We start from the raw sequence: 17,311 nt of genomic DNA, 5'->3' as shown, positions 1-17,311 counted from the left end.
TGTATTTGAATTTCTGTATTTTAATAAGTTTGAGCATCTCTTTATATGCAGGGCTATGATGTGTAGATATTGGCACAAAAGAGTGCTCAGCCAAGAATATGAGTGGGAGCCGAGATCCAGCCCATGGTCTACATGCCCTGGCTTGGGACTACAGCCATCTAGAGGAGGGGCTGATTTTGGCTAATCCTCACCACAGCAACATATGGGCTAGCACTGGTCTAGATCACTTACTTATTAGTCACTTAGGCTCCAAATTCTGGGAATTCCTTGCTCATATCTTTTCCCCTCATTTAAGTTGAAGGTCCTGTCTTTTCTTGTCGTTCCTTGCATATCATAATCCCTGTGGGGATTCAGACATTGCACATTTCTTCTCTAATTCTGTCAACTGCTGAATTTGTCCATGACATTCTTCTTTCAAGAGGACTTGCTAATTTTGACATAATCAAAAAATAGTCAACATTTCTCCGCATGTTTTTTAATTGTGGGGTTTTTGTCAAATTCCAACCTTAATTCACAAGTATATTTTCCTGCATTATTTTGTATTAACTTTATAGTGTTACATTTCACATTTAGATGTTTAATACTCGTGATATCCATCTTTGACTATGATGTAAGGTAGTCATCTGATTTTATTTTTCTTCACATTCTAAGACCGTTTTCTCTACAACATTTGTTAAGTGGTCAGTTTTTCCCTACTAATTTATAGTGCTATCTTTATCATGTAATAAAGTGTCTCTCAGCTCTCTGTGTTGTTCCATTGGTCTATTTGTCCATATTCATGCTACCACACTGTTTTACTACTTTAGTTCATATATGTCTTTATATGCATGGCTCCTTTTATGCTTTTTTTTCAAAATGGAAGATTTTCATGGATTATTATTTTCCTGTGCAAATTTTAGAATATGATGTATAAAGTTCATCAAAATACCCAGTTAGAATTTTGATTAGCATTTTGTTGAATTTGAAGATTTGGGAAGAAATTAACCTTTTATATCCTAAAGTCCAAAAGAAGGGAGGGAATGTTTCATGATGACAGATTTGTTTTTGGGGTTTTTTTTTTTTTAACAGGTATATAAATTTTCTCAAATGAAATTATGTACTTGTTGATAATACACATATCTTATAGTTTCCTAACAATTGTGAATGTTATTTTATTTTTTAAGATTGAACTAATTTGTCACTGAAGAAAAATACTATTAATTTTGGCATTTTATATTATATCTGGCAATCTCATAAAATTATCTTACAAATTCTAATAGTTGTGATATTGATTCTATTGGCTGCTCTGGTAGATTATCATATTATCTGCAAAAGAAAGGGCAGATTTATTTATTTTCTATAAATTCTTATATCTCTTATGTATATATATATTTTTAAACTTTAGTTAGAATTTTTGTACTATGTTCAGCAATAGTACTGATAATGGGCATCCTTGCTTCATTCCTAATCTTAAAGGGCAAGCAGCTATAGATTTGTTACTAAGTATAAATTCTGCTATAATTTCTGGTATATAGCTTTTATCAACCTCAGGAATGTGTTCTATTCCTAGTTTTTAAATTATAAACAGATTTTTCACTTAAATGCTTTTTCCGACTTTATAAGAAAATGCTTTTTAATTCTATTTTGTGTAACAGAAAAAAAATTCCATGTTTTTACCCAATTTTGTATAACAATTTTATATATGTATGTATATATATATATATATATATACACTTTATGATGTTGAACCATTCTTATATTTCTGGCAAAAAACTCTACTTTCATGATGAAATTTTTGAAATATACTTTTGAATTTTCACATCTATGCTTATAAACAAAATGTTCCAATGGTTTTTTTTTTCTTATATTGCCCTTATACCAATTAGCACTAGCATCACAGAACAAACTGGGGAGATCTCACTCTTTACGTTCTTAAGAACGCTAAAGCCATGTGGGGTGGGTTCCTTTCCAGAGGGTGGACATAAACTCTGATCACCCTTTCAATTTTTTATTGCTTAGTGGTTTATTCAAGCTTTCTATATTTTCCCATTAGACCGTTTGTATATTCATTTATATTCATTTGTATTTTTGTAGAAATTTATCCATTACGTTTGGGGATTTTATATATTAGTACCATCTTGTAAACATAAGGATAAAAGGTCAGTAGGAGGTAAGGGCCCAGAACTTTGATACTATTATTGGACTATTGAATTAAGCAAACTTAGAGCATCCTACCTCTATATTTCATTTATCAGAGATAATAACTTATCTCTTTACGCCACTAAAATTTATTTATGTATATAGATCCTAGTACTCTCTCTTTTTCTTATTTTTAAAATCTGTTGTTCCTACAGTTATTTCTTTTTTCTTTTCATCTTTCATTTTTTTTTTTTTTGTATCTTCTCTTTATTTCGATCAATTTTAACAGAGGCCTATCTTATTAATACTTCCAAAAAATAACATTTTGGCTTTGTTTTTCATCTACCTTTAACATTTGTTTCTGCCCTTATTTCAAATAGTTCCTTCTTATCTTCATTGGGTTTGTTCTATTGATCGTTTTCTAGTTTTGAGTTAAATGCTTAGCTTAAATTGTTTTTTTAAAGCTTTACTTATTTTCTCATAGATATATTGAAGTCTACAAATTGTCTACTAAATACTATTTTAACTTTGCCTCACAAATCTTGAGAAATAAAGCATTTTCTTTCATTTTGTGCACATTATAATTTTCCATAAGATAATTTTTAACTCAAGGGTTTTATATTACTTGTATTTTAGTGTTCAGACATATGATGGTTTTTATTATCCTTTTTAAAATTTTCTAATTGCATTATATTATGACTCTATCACTCAAGCTGACAACCACCATACCAGCAGCGCGCGCGCGCGCGCGCGCGCGCGCGCGCGCACACACACACACACACACACACACACACACACACACCCAGAGCAGTATATGACACACTTCGTCTCCCCAGAGAGACCAGGAAGAAAGTTGGATTGCACTGTCCAAAGCATTACTATTTTGATAGTACATACTCAATAAATATCTATTAAATTAATGATTAAATGAACATAGTATATGTTGTACTTTGAGAGATTGGAGGTTAATGTGAACATGTTTGCATGAGGTATTACTAAGTAATTATGTTGATTTCTAAGCCACAGGAAAAAACCAGCATTATTACTTTCATCATACCTCATAAAGGTCAGACTCTTCTAACAAAATGAATTAATAATTACTGACAAGATAATTATCTAGATTGGTACTATCTAAATCCTTTACTCTGCCATTTCTCTTCTGTTATTAACTTTACGCATACTCGTCCTTAGAACTTATGAGATGCTGCTTTTCAGTAACCTATGCTTGCTTGGTACATAGTTGGAGTTTAATAATTATTTGGAATTATTTATTGAATGAATGAGCATGTGACAAGAAATAAGAGTGACAGTGTTCAGCAATAAGCCAGCCACTTTAGCAGGTACTCATGTGTCCCACCCATATACCTTAGGCAGTATCTGTTTCTAAGCACATTGGCCCTACATATAGCCGACCATTGCCTAGTGACTTTCTCTGGCCACTAGATTCACTTTGCTTACACATAAGCCAGGCCAAAAGTTCCAGGAAATTTAATCTACCTCACCCTGGGAGCAAATCTTAACAAATTATATGAAAATTTGTGGATACAATTTATGAAAAATATTCCAGCTTTTTTACCCCTTGGGTGGGCTAACCCTAAGGTTTGCGTTCTGTACTGGGAAGAAAGGTATAGACTGGGAAGTTTTGTGAAGGCCAGCACAGGTAGATAGTGACATCTTATCGAAGTCTTGAAGAACTAAACCAGCTATCTTCTGAGGGGCATTTTCAACCATGCTAAATTGGTACGGAGATAGCATTCTCCATACCAAAAACAAACACCTATATGATTATAGGAGAAGTAGTAGAGAATGGAATTTAAGTGGACCAGTTCTGAAGCCAGTGAGCCTGACTCTGTCATTTACTAGCTGTGTGACCCCGGAAAAGTTACTTCATCTTTTCAAGCCTTACTTTTCTTATCTATAAAATGCATTTACCTTCTAAGGAAGTTATGAGGATTAGATGAGTTACTATGTGGAAAGCATGTAGAACCATCCGTGAGATACAAGGATCTGAACACTCAATAAGATTATTTTTATTATGAAAGTAGTACCTGTTTTTTCCTTCTACTTCACTGTAATGGTTTAATGAACTTTTATTTTAAGAGCTAGAAAAGTACATGGGATAATGGGCACCTGCCTACAGCCTTCACAGGGGCTGTATGTAGCCTAGGTCCTCCCTCCAAAGGTTTGGTGAAGACTGGGAAGATTTGTCAATACAAATATATTTTCTTCAAATGCATTATAGCCCCCTTAGGTAATTGCGGGCATTTTTGTGGCTTCAGTTACCATACATAGTTTGACAACTTCCAATACATAATTCTTCCCCTCCCTGAACTACAGACTTGTATATTTAACTATCAACACTTACTAGATATCTCCTGACATCTCAAACTCAACAGATCCAAAGCCGAACTCATTACTACACTTTCAGACCTGGACTTTTCCTCTCATTTGCTCAATCTCAGATGTGAGGTAATGACCAGGGTTTATTTAGTGGACTAATTGCCTGGGCTGGTACTTATTTCCTCATAAGTCTGCTACAAATTAGAAAGGATGACTTTCCAAAATAGAGAAGAGCCCTTCTTCAGTCACGGACAAATAAAATGCCATGCTTCCCATCTACAATATTCAATAAGCTAGTTTGAGAGATTCCCTACTTAAAATTATGTCGCTATCCACCTACCCACCAAAGCCAGGAACCTGAGGGTCTTGTTAGATTTCTTTTCTTCCCTTACCATGCCATTATCCTCAGCCTTGCTTTTATAATGAATCACCTTGTTTGTGTGTTTTTATCTATAAAAAAGATTTTCAAATACAGGGTGAGTTTCTCTTTCCCTGCTTTAACTTCCCAGCTTCAGGTTTTCTTTATTTCTGGCTTGGACTATTTCAGCTGCTTCCAAGCCAATCTTTACCTCTTGGCTTTGGCTCAAGTCCCTCCCTGAAGTGGTTGCTGGTGAGCTACTTGGAATGCAAATCTGATCAAGTTTCTACCCCTGATCAACTGGCTTGAATAGTGCCTCATGGCCTACAGTGTAAGTTAAAGGTCCTGTATGACCCTGCCCTTGCCTCTCCAGCTTCTTTTACAGCCTGTTGACTTCACGCTTTCGCTTTCAATAATACTGAACCATTTTATGTATTTACCCTTTCAGGTCATAATGTTTCATGACTTTGTAATTTTGCTTGTGCCTGTAATGATCTTTTCTACATGACTCCTATTCTACCTTCAAGGATAATCTCAGGTAGCATCTCCCCAGGAGGCCCTTCCTGACTCAGCAGGCTGGTCTAGGTGAGAGTTCCCTGGATGCCCAAGGATCCTGGCAGACATCTCATCCAGTTGTTGACTGCACTGTATGACAAGATATACTCTCTCCCGCCAACTAGGTGGAAAATGTCACAAAGTCTGGGATTTCTGTCTCCTATCCCTAGCATTATACTTGAATCATCCACAATAAATATTTAGTGAATAAAGTTGAGGAAAATGTGTACTGTTCAAGCATAGGTGAATCAGAGTTTTTCAAGATTGGCTGTATATAGGAAACATCTAGGGATCTTTTAAAAATACCGATACTAATCACCCAGCCCAGTACATTTAAATCAGAACTTCTGGGAGGGGGCCCTGGGCATATAAACATTTAAAACTCAAGTGACAATGTGCAGGTAAGACTGGGAAGCAATTAGGTAGATGATCACTGGGCGAGGATTTGGTGGATGGTACGCTAGGAACAGACGGAAGTGTTGATGGGAAAGGTACCTTTCATTCATGAAATTCTTTTGAGATAATTGCTGGAATTATGTTTAATATTGGTTCATTTCCTCAAGAGATTTCCCGCACATTATAAGGATTGTTTTGTTTTGTTTTGCATGCAGGTAACTTAGTTGACCATCCAGGAAAGAGTAGCCATCACAACTGTACATGCATTTGTTTAAAATAATGTAGGAAATGGCAGCAAGGAGAGGCAAGGGGGGTGTGGTTTTTACATGTTTCATACATTCATGTCATTATATTAAGGAAAGAAGTCTCAAATCGAAATACTTCCTGGTTCTCTTGAAATACCACATTTGTAATATTCAAACCTACTCTTGTCTCCTTCTGGTTTATGGTGGTAATGACTGTGAGCGGTGGATTTTACTTTCTTTTTTTAAAATAATATCTGTTTCTACTGTAACAGAGAGGCAGTGCCACATGTTGAAGCTTTTATAATTACTAGGACTTGGAATAGTTCTACATGGAATAAGAAAGGCCAGTTTGAGATATTAGTATTGTGGGAAGACTAAGTGACTCTAGTTTATAATTTTCCCATTAAGAGTGCTTTCTAAGAAAAGGAATACGTTTTGAAAATCAACATAAAAACAGTGAAAAACAGAGAGAAGGAACTCCTTTTAAAATGATCGTCTAAGTGTTGGGAGAAAAATACCCTAGAGTCTTGCAATCTCAAAACTAATATTCAAACTCTCAATCTGTTTGGTTAAAAAAGTTTAATGAGCTATAAAATAAATACACTTCCATTAAATATTAAATAAATTATTTACAACTTGAAAAAAAATACTTTTCTCTCCATGCATCTTTATGTACAGAAATAAGACAGCACAAAAAGTGACAATTGAAAGTTTTAAACCATCAAAACAAAAAGGTTCCGTTTTCTTATAATCCACTGAAAGAGGAAACGACTCATCACTCATGGTTTTGACTTGGCAGTAACTCTGATCTGATGCCCTGTTTAAAAATAAAATAAAGTGTTAGAAGCTCAACTCCAACATAAGTTTAAGAGAATGTCAAAGAATAATCAGGAATCAGAATTTCTGTAAAATTTTTCTCTAGGATGTCTTATGAAAAATGCTACAAGTTTTTCAGAGACAAACTATCACTTTGACTTGAATCCCCCTTTCACACCACCTTTGGTTACATGCCTAGTAGGTAGAAGACTGCATATGCTCAACCCTGTTTCATCAAATTCTGCTTAATAAAAAAGCAACAACAGTCATGCTAGATGGCTTCCCCAACCAAATCTATGCAGTGGACATAATTAAAAACAAAGATTAAGTGACTCGGTGTATTTATGTTATACAGTTAATTTGGGATAATTAGTACCGAGGGCATAATAATAGTAGCTACCAGTTAATGGGCAGCCACTACGTGCCAGCACAGCATATTCCTTTTCCTAAAATTATCTGAGACCTACTCTGAGAAATCTCTATTGCATTAAGTAACCAAAAATCAGCCCTTATTCATGTTGATCAGCTTAGCATCAGCACATTAAGCCCATACATTAATAGATTTTGATGCAATAAGTACTGAGTATGGCATTGGCATGGAAAATTACCCATGTCATGAGTTATTGAGCTAGTTCTATAATAGCCTTAGAACCTAATACGTGCACTTAACCAATGCTAAATGTAGTGGTTCTCCAAGCATCTAGAGTGTTGATTCAAAATGGAAATACTGATTTAGTCGATTTAGGCTTTGGCTTAGGAACATGCACATTTAATAAGCGTCCCAAGTAATTCTTAAACACAGTGAAGGTAGAATATCAATGACTTAAGGATCTGACATCTTTTTCAGAAAAGATGTCTGAGGAAATGGAGTTCCTTCTTATGACCAACTTTAAGCGCGTCCTTGAGCGCCTTGCCTCCCTCCTCCTCTAGAAGTTTGCCTCATTAGCTGTTCACTTGGTTGTCAATTAACAATCCCTCTTCACATCTTCTTACCTTCTCCCTACAACAGGCTTAACTCACCCACTTTACAAAAAAATTAAAGATAAAAACTACAATATATCCTTTAACCCAGCTCCCTAAAATTTGTACCCCATTTACCCTTCCTACTTCCTTTCTTTAAAAGGATATTCAGTCTGCTATCTCCACCTCACGTTTGCACTGCAAGCATTCTGACTTTGGCTCTCTCCCATGTGAGCTCAACCTTATCTCCCGCCAAACCCATTGAAGTAGGCCATTTTTCACCAGTTTCTAAAATGACCTAGTTTCTAAATGACCTAATATTTCACAGTATTAATCTTCGTCTCTTTTCATAATTGTTTGTCCCCGAATCTTCAGTCTTTTGAGGCTCACTTCCAGTGCCACCCTATATACCCATCCTTTCCTGCTCTCTAAATGCCTCCCAGTGGATTCTTTCTAGTCTTCACTGGAAACTCCTCATATTCTGTTGGTTCCTTTCTCATGACATATATTTTACTTCTCCTAGTATTCTGGCTCCTTACACTCTTTCCTATCTACTAAACACTAACTTCTCTGATAATAAGATCTGTGTCTCCCTCATCTTTATGTCCCTTATAACATAGTCCTTTCTCAATGTTAACCTCCATTTCATGCTCAAAGAATACACTTTAATGTAGCCAGTGTTCACACTGCGTCCATAATGAAGGACATTTAGTTTCCTCATTTTTCTTGAGATAATAGATACTATATTTTTCAAAGTTATAGAATATGATCTAAAGATATCTTTTAAAACACAAACCTGTAATATTATCTTCATTTATGCTATAGTATGTGTGTTTCCATTTTCTTGTCGCAGTTTCTTTCGTTCTTCAGCTTCTCCTTTATATTCCTTGACGTATCTTTTTCTAAGCCTTCAGAGAACAAAATATTCTACTGTCATCAAAGTTCTATTTATCCATATATTAACTGGGGTTTCATGAATATAGGGAATTCCTTTTTGTGAGTCCTTATAGCGATTTACATAACATACTCTAAACCAAACCAAAACCCAAACCTAGCTATAAAATATTACCAATGTTTGTTTTAAGGGGATGTTTATATAAACATATTTCCAGAGCACTGAGATTTAACTGTTCCTTGAGATGCAAACCTTCAGAAAGCATCAATATGTGTTCTTATTTTTCAAAATTTAGCACAGTTGCCATGCACAAATAGGAAGAAGATAGTACAGTTTTACCACAGAAGGACTTTATCTTTGAACAAACTAATTTAAATGATTAGAATTTTTCAAATCAGGCTTACAAAACAAGTTGGGTTTTATTTATTTTTAAATATAACAAAAATACCCTTCTACTTTTATTAATTGCTACTTTCTATTAAAAAAACTCAATGGTTTAAAAGTGTCTCAGTGTTACAGAAACAATTCTGTTTTTTATAGGTCTTTCATCCATCTATTAAATGTTGTTATTAAAATCATAAGAACCTTTTTTTATGAAGTTTGGGAAAAATTTACTTCAATTATGAATAAAAAGCAATTTTGGCTTAGGTTAGTGTTTGTTATATGTTTCAAATACAAGGCCAATATGGGAGAAAACAGGAAAAGTCACTGAGTAGTTTTAAGAGTGCCAACATGATTAGAGTTTTGCCATGCTTTTCCAAAGGATTATTAAATATTTCAACTTGAATAATTACTGGTTTAAATAATTACGTCAAAGCATCTTTAACTGGCAATTTTTTCCCTTCTATCCTTCTATGTCAAATAATAATGGTTTATCAGAAGGTATCTTTCCTAAACACATTTGCATTAATCTAGTAGCTTGGGGTACTAACAGATCAAAATAATTTCTAGAGTGTGCAAAACTAATTTAAACCACAGATCAAACTTTACGTGCATCATAAAAGTTTTTTACATGCCATTTTATCATCATCTGATCTGCATTTAAAATAATAGTAAACAGTAGCAGAAGATAACCCCTTGTTTCCTGAATGGCAAGAGTGGAGATCATGTACACAATCCAGTTAAAGTAATTTACCTAAAATTAGAATAATGAGTCTATTGCTTTTCCCAAGCTCATGAGTCATTATAGAGCCATTCACACCCTCCCCCAACTTCCTTAATTCACTGACTTCGGTTTGACACACAATGCCATTTTGACAAACCCACCAGTGTCTACAAGCTGGAACAGTCTAGTTCTAACATTCATTGGTCATGAAGTGAAGTATGTGGCCTGTTATTGTGAGCACAGGGAAGATATTGCAGAGTGGAACAGTAATAGGATTGTCCCCGCTTCCTACGCCATACCACATGGAGGAAATTTTTTTTTTTTTTTATAATTGAGTTCCCATATTGCATTTGACAATAACAAAATAGGCAAATGCTCTAAGTAAACCAGTATCATGCTATGAAATTTCCTAAATCAGAACTTTGCATTCTAAAAGAAGAAGACATGTCTTTTGTTGGCTCTTGTTTTGAAGCTCTTTGTGATTTTTAGTACCAAAGCAGTATCTCTGACAACCTGCTATGAATGAGGCCTTAATTAGCTTCTGGGAGGCTTGCTTATTCTTGATAGTCATAGAAGATACCAACACTTCAAGACGTAGAAGTAGTCAGAGGTAGAGTAGAAATATGACATAAAACAAAACCATTTCTTAAGTTCAAAAATTTCTCGATTTTCTGATAAAGGGCTTTACACATTAAATTTCAGTGGTGGCCAAAGTAATATAAATTTGGATCATATTCTGTGATACTTGTCAATGAAGTATAACGATATGACCAAAAATCATGTGCCACCAATAGAATAATTCACCTAAGTATGATAATACATTGTGACAGAAATACTGAAAACAAATTAACCAAAATAATTAAACAAATTATTTTATGAGGAATTTTTAAGTTATGCCATACTTACAGGATTGTAATAACAACAGCAATAGCTGTGAAACCCACAACTGTGACAAAGGCAGCTATGACTGCTAACGCAATTTTTGATAAATCACTGTCAACCATGCTGTGAGTCTTCATGGACTTTTCCCCACACCGTTCACCAAAGTAATCCTGAGGACATCTGTAAACAACACACATTCCAAAATCAAAATAACTGAAAACACTCTGTATGTTTTAGGCTTACTTTCCAAGTCATAACCATTTAATTCTAACATTAAAAAAAAAAATGTCATTCCATAGATTTGCATTTCAAAAACATGAGACATAGAACGCATTTGAGCCAAAGACCTATTTGCATAAGAACAAATTGAGATTAGTTTGGGTGTGATACTCCAGGAAGACACACCTTTTCATTCTTGAGCTCCTTTTATGACCAACTGATGAGTTCAGTGACTTGTTATGCAGCTAATATAATAATACATTCCACTATCATTTCATGTACTAGCAGCTTTTGGGGGTAAAGAGGATAGAACAACATTATGTGAAAAGTATCTTTAGGTCCTTTTTTAACTAGAGGTTTTATAAAATATGTGTTGTAAAATGATGGTTTATACCAGGAGCCAGCAAACTACAGCCCTTGTGTCAAATCTGGCCACTTGCCAGGCTCTTTTTATTTTTTCTGACAGTGGGCAAGCCTAGAATGGTTTTTACGTTTTTAAATGTTTACATTTTAATTGGTCATATTAGTACATACATAATCTTGACCCAAAAATCCTAAAATATTTACTTTCTGTCCCTTAAGGAAAAAGGTTTGCAGAACTTTGTTTTTTACATTAGAAAAATAAATGATTTTCTACAGCTAGGAATTTCAGACATGGTGTTAGAAATACAGAATTCTATATAATTTAGGAAAACTTACTTGCATGTTACTGTTTCCAGGTGCTCTATGTATTTGCATTCTCCATTAATGCAGAAATTTTTAAACTCTGCGTCACACGGATTTTTCTTCTTTTTGTTTCTCCTATTTTTTCCATTTCTGCCTCTTTTTTTCTTTCTTTTGGGTTTATCAGAAGTTTGTTCAGTTTCTGTTTTGTTCTTCTTGGGTTTAACTACCTGTTCAACTAAAATTTAAAAATACATGTATTTATTGACAACAATCTCTCTTGATCTTAAATATCATTTTGGAGAAGAGGGAATGAATTCCCAGCAGTGAGAGCTCATATGTCCATATTTGTTTCATTATTTAACACAAGTCATCTACAATAATTGGGCAAAGAGAGTATCTGTATTGTGTGGCACTTAAAAATCTGAATCCTTTGTTATTACCTTAGAAACATATTCTGAATTTATTTCTATCAGTATTAGTATTGTTGTTGTTATTATTGATTATTTGAGTTACCTATCTAAGAAAAATCCATGAAATATTTTATACATTTGTTGAATTTTTAATTTATACCAAGTTCTTGGTAATGAGCATTTATTCAATTTAACCCAAATCACAGTTGAATGTGTTGTAACCCAGATGATACAGATAAGAACACTGAAGTTGAGTGAAGACAAGTAAATTGCCCTAGGATACACAACTAGAAAATGGCAGTGTTGGGATGTTAAAGCCTGTTATTTCTTCACCACACGGTGTTTTCTCATGGAAAAGGTCAATGCCATTGATTAAAGTGGGACGTGGGTATATTTGTGGATTTTATTTACTTATATCGGTCTAGTGCCGATTATGATAATTGGGAATTAGTGTGTATTACCTGGGGGTGGAAAAAAACAGATATCTACATTAGAGTTAATCAACTTTCTCCAACTCCCATATTATAGCAGATTATAATCGATACCTTTCAGGGAATACATTTCTGTGATCAATCTATTTGGAAAAATAGGAGACAGATATAGTTGTACTTGATTTTTCAGAGATTCATCTTAACTCTTCAGATCCACAGAAACATTTGTTCAGTGTTACAGTTATGCAGGATAGAGTTTACCCACATGTTAAATATAGGAAGGAGGAGTTGCCATGCTAGAGCTGTGCATTTTGTTCTACTAATCCCTGAATAGGTTTATCTGAACAAGTATTTAGCAAACAGCTCAGTGAAAAGAAGCAAATATGATAATGTCATTTATTCCATTAGTCATAATGGTCCTGCAGCACCCATTAAATAGAAAACATTAGAAACATAGGGAAGGATAGTCAAGATACAACCCTGTGATTATGGAAACTGCAAATAAATATTATGAATATTTTAGCTGGTTATTATGACAACATTAACAATAGTCAAATTAGGGGCAATGTTTAATAGGAAGATATGCAATTTTTATATTGAAACTTTCCTCTGGTGATAAAAAACTGCCATGAGTTAGAAAAAGTCTACTTGTAGAAACATCTTAAATGGCTACGACTGCACTTTATCAAACATGTTACAAATTTTAGACAGAGGCAAATAGTCACTATGCTGAAGTGCTGCAATAGACATTAACTCCATGGGTTCTACAGCCTTTCAAGGGAGTTCAACCAACATTTTCACTCTTATCTCACAATGCATTGCAATTTAAAGCACTACCCATTTTCACCACTAACAATTTATTTGGCCTTTTGAATTTTTAACAGCTTGAAACATTTTTAAGAGAACAATTTTAAGAATCTGGATGGTCTAATATCATTCCTCCAAAAGTAAACATTATAATGCACCCTCTTCCTACCGTACGTAAAAGTGTAAGTTCCAAAGCAAGGGAGTCAAGTGGAGCATTCACTGGAATTTTCCAACCAGTCACTATCTCTATGGTGTCATCAGTTCTGCCTTTAACAGTTCTGGGAGCCAGACAGAGGTGGAGGAGTCAGGGAAACTAAGGTCAGGAGAGAAGGGGCCTTATGTCCTGCTTCCATAGTGGATGCTCCTAGGATATTTAGATCTGATTTAGTGATGACCTCATCTGTCCTCAAACTCCAAAGTAATATGAAGGTACTGAGCAATACTTACCTCTTACTTTGGTACCCTTATTTTAAACAGATTCTCCCTTTTAAAGATCAGATAACATCACAAGAAAAGAAAACTATGGGTCACTATTATTGAAATGACAACTGGGATTTGGGGTTAAATTGAAAATTTAGCAAAATCCATGCATATCTGTCCTTTAATATTTCCAGAGAGTATTATTATTATTATTGTTATTATTATTATTATTACCAGTTTCTCAATACCTACTACTTAACGCTAAAGTCCAGTTGCTCTTGTCCCATTCCTTCCTTTCATTCCCATATTTGTGTTAGAATGCAGTTATTTAGGGAAGAGTGGTGATGGGGACCGAATAAAGAAGTTGAGATACAGAGTAGATAGGACTGGTTGGTGTCTATATCTGTCTCTCAGAACGGAGGTCACGTGGTACAGTGGGAAAGGGCATAGTATCTGGAATCAGACAGATAGGGGTTCTCATTCTGGCTTATCTGCTTGCTAGCTGTGGAACCTTGGGCAGAACACTTAATCTTCTCAAGCCTCAGTTATCACATCTGTAAAATGATAATTCGTACTTGATAAAGTTGTTGTGAACATTTGACCTAATAGACATAAACCATGCAGACACATAGGATGTGTCCACATATAGCTCTTTCCATCTCAGTTTCTAGCTCACCTAGCAGAGTGTACTACAGATACACACACCAGAAAGCCACTAGAACATGCTGGGAGTGGCTTTTCTTTTGAAACAGCTTTGGTCAGATAAACACATCAGATAGGCTACATTTTCACTTACTCGCTACTCACCTCTGACTGAATCATCTACGATATAGACTGATATTTGTGGTTCATTATCATACTCTTCTGCATAGTCATAGTCGATCCCTGAGGACAGTTCTCTACCAGACGGAATCTCACTCACAGGGGAAATTTCGCTTTCTGAGGATATTTCACTTCTTGAGGTAGCCTCAAATCCATCAGCACTGTGGTCCCCAGAAAATGGCTCCCCTCTCGCAGAGTGGGTGTCATTGACGTCCAAGCCAGAAGCATAACTGGCTATGGGAGAAAGAACAAAGGAAGAAAAGGTATAGTAGAGTGCTTTTCTCACCAGTCAGCTGCCCTTCAGGAGAAATGTTTATCTTCTGATATCAAAGTAGTTATTGCACATGTGCTATTGTTTGTGATTGAGTCACTTATGAAAGCAACTTTACGTTTTGCCAACAAGTAAACTCAGCTGTTCCAATTACAGAGCTTCTTTCATCAAGGTTTTCTTTTCCGTAGACAGTCTACATTAATTTCCATATCAAAAAAAATACTGCCAAATAGGCAAATTAACCTAATATACATAATTACTTAACAGGTATTGTCTAAATATTCCCATCACTTCACATACCAAATGCATCTGTGTTTGCTAGAATGCCACCTGTCTCATTATATCTAGAACCATAGGCAGGTTCTAGATGTAATGGATAAATACCAGATTTTCTTAACACGTGCTCACATTTATAAAAGACTATATACACAAAATGTAAACATTAATATAAATGGTAATTGATAATAATGATTATTATTGTCATTGTTTCACTATTCTTCTTACACAGAGGGGAAAAACACCCTGGGAAATAGTTAAGATTTGGGACCCAGAATTTCAAGCCCCTGCTTTATAATCCTTTAGGTCTCAATAAAACAGAGTCAGACTAGTGCTTTTAACTTTTCCCTGGGAGGACACCAGGCCTTCTACGAAGATAAAAACAAAATCAGTAGACAGAGGAGATGGAGAATTTAGGCAGGAGGCAGCACTCCTGGGAAAAGGACTTAACCACTGAGATCTGCAGAAATCACTTCACCTCTCTGGACTTCGGTTCCTGTATGTAAAGCGAAGGTTTGGATCACAGGATCTTTAAAGTCCCCTTCAGTTGGACTAAAGTAAAAGTACAGGGGTTCTCCGGGACTCTCTTTCTGGCCCGGAACGTCTGGGACATGTGCTCGCTTTCCTTTCTCCCAAGCAATAACCCTAGGAAGGGGGCCACCGTGAACACCTCCCGTGGGACAGAGTTGGGAACACCGAAGGGCGACTCTTTTTTTTTTTTTTTTTTTTTTTTTTTTTTTTTTAAAGCAGCAACATTCAAGAGGCGACCGCTTTTGCCCGCGGTGGGAGAAGCGCCCGGCAGCTCAGAGCGGGGATGTCCTCACCTGAGCCGAGGATCACGAGCGACAGCACCACCGGCGCAGGCGGCAGCAGCAGGGCTCTCATTGGTCCCTCGGCGCGGCGGCGTCGCGGTCTCTGGGGCAACGGAGACTGGCGCTGTGGGCTGGAGAAGGAGGTGGTGGCAGACCAGGGGGACGAGGGGCGGTGAGCGGCTGCGCTCGACGGCGCGCCGGGATCGGGCGCTCAGCGCAGCGGGAGCTCGCCTCGGGATCGCCGGGCTCCGACTCGGGCGCAGGCACAAGGCGTGCGAACATTCCGGAGGCGCGGTGCTCACCTGCCGCTTTATAGGGCGGGCGGGGACCGAGGTATTGCCCGTGACGTCACAGCCGCCTCTGTGGGTGGAGGCGGCCGCCGCCCCAGAAGAGGTTACTACCCCAAAACCACACACGGATGGCAGGCACCACGCCTCCTTCTAGCGCAGAGAGCCACTGGGAGGAAATGGAAATTAAACCCCAAGCTGCGAGCCTAAAATATGCCAGATCCTAATCGAGGGTGGTAGTGAGTGGTGTTTAGGACCTAAGAATCTGACAAAGTCCCAATTTTTCAAAGTCCGTAAAAAACCTCCGTATATACTTTGGTTGATTTTAATATCATAACAAAGATTAACTAGAGAAGTTCCCTTTTAAGATGCAAACGTACTTTAAAACCAAGAGTAATTTAATGATAGCCCAATGTCTTTAACAAGGATACATGAAATTCATTAAATGACCAGAGAGAGCGCACCTCCGCACGAGGAGCGGCTTTATTTATGATGGGCCTGTGTCTCCACCAAGGGCTCTTTCCCACCCGCTACTGTGAAATGGCCAGAATTTCAAACCATCTCCCTTCCCATTTTTTTTTTTTAGGTGGCCCAGGGTTCTCATCAAAATTAATATTTATTATTGCCAAACTATACACTTAAAATATCACACCATCTCACTCAGTATCCTTGCTGGGTATCATCTTAACCTGTTTTACAAGGACACATGGCAGCTTTAACAAAGCAAGGAGAATTTTACACAACTGGTCATGGCAGAAGCCAGATGGATTTAATTCAAGTTAATCTGACTCTAAAATCTCTTTCTACTCTTATAAAGAAGTTAGACTAAATTGATCTTTGAAAAGAGAGTTTCTGAGAACAACACTTAGCATAAAGGAATAATTTCTGCTGGTAGCATATTGGCACTTGGATGAAGGGTGGTGCCCAAGATTGTTCCTTTCAAAACTGGAGATAAAGGGCCAGCTTTAAAGGCCCATTTTGAACCTAGTCGGGCATTTAATCATGACAAGTAGATAAAATGAAGAGGAGGGAACTGCAGAATTTGACTAACCTTGATGTAGAAATACCACCAGAGTTGGATTGTTCTTGACTTGAAGAAGAGCAAAGAGGCAAAAGCATTGTTCTAAGAGTTGACTTGTCCTAATGATACGTATCTCTTCCTTGATTTTTTCCAGTAAAGCAGCTTTTCTAGCAATGTGGGTCCCAGTGCATTATGTCCT

The 17,311-nt window shown here is 36.4% G+C and overlaps 1 protein-coding gene across 1 annotated transcript; it reads right to left on the bottom strand.

Annotated features, from left to right (window-relative positions):
• Window positions 1-6,571: 6,571 nt before the first annotated feature.
• On the bottom strand, window positions 6,572-16,085 carry AREG (amphiregulin). Its single transcript, XM_033106304.1, has 6 exons — window positions 15,817-16,085; window positions 14,431-14,679; window positions 11,589-11,790; window positions 10,695-10,850; window positions 8,585-8,696; window positions 6,572-6,829 (listed from the first exon to the last, which is right to left on the bottom strand). Exons 1-5 carry the CDS (start codon window positions 15,875-15,877, stop codon window positions 8,603-8,605), a joined length of 762 nt encoding a protein of 253 aa, XP_032962195.1. The 5' UTR covers window positions 15,878-16,085; the 3' UTR covers window positions 6,572-6,829; window positions 8,585-8,602.
• Window positions 16,086-17,311: the final 1,226 nt, after the last annotated feature.

The sequence above is a fragment of the Rhinolophus ferrumequinum genome, chromosome 5, assembly GCF_004115265.2.
Source record: "Rhinolophus ferrumequinum isolate MPI-CBG mRhiFer1 chromosome 5, mRhiFer1_v1.p, whole genome shotgun sequence".
Taxonomy (NCBI): Eukaryota; Metazoa; Chordata; class Mammalia; order Chiroptera; family Rhinolophidae; genus Rhinolophus; species Rhinolophus ferrumequinum.
Note: the sequence above shows the minus strand (reverse complement) of the source record. Positions and strands in the feature narration are given on the sequence as shown.

Bases quoted from the DNA above. Each gene is read 5' to 3' on its own strand.
- AREG (XM_033106304.1), bottom strand. From the start codon at position 15,877: ATGAGAGCCCTGCTGCTGCCGCCTGCGCCGGTGGTGCTGTCGCTCGTG. The intron at 11,791-14,430 runs GTGAGTAGCGAG...TTTAAATTTTAG, and splicing joins CGTAGATGATTCAGTCAGAG to TTGAACAGGTAGTTAAACCC. The intron at 10,851-11,588 runs GTAAGTTTTCCT...TGTTGTTTACAG, and splicing joins CTGGAAACAGTAACATGCAA to ATGTCCTCAGGATTACTTTG.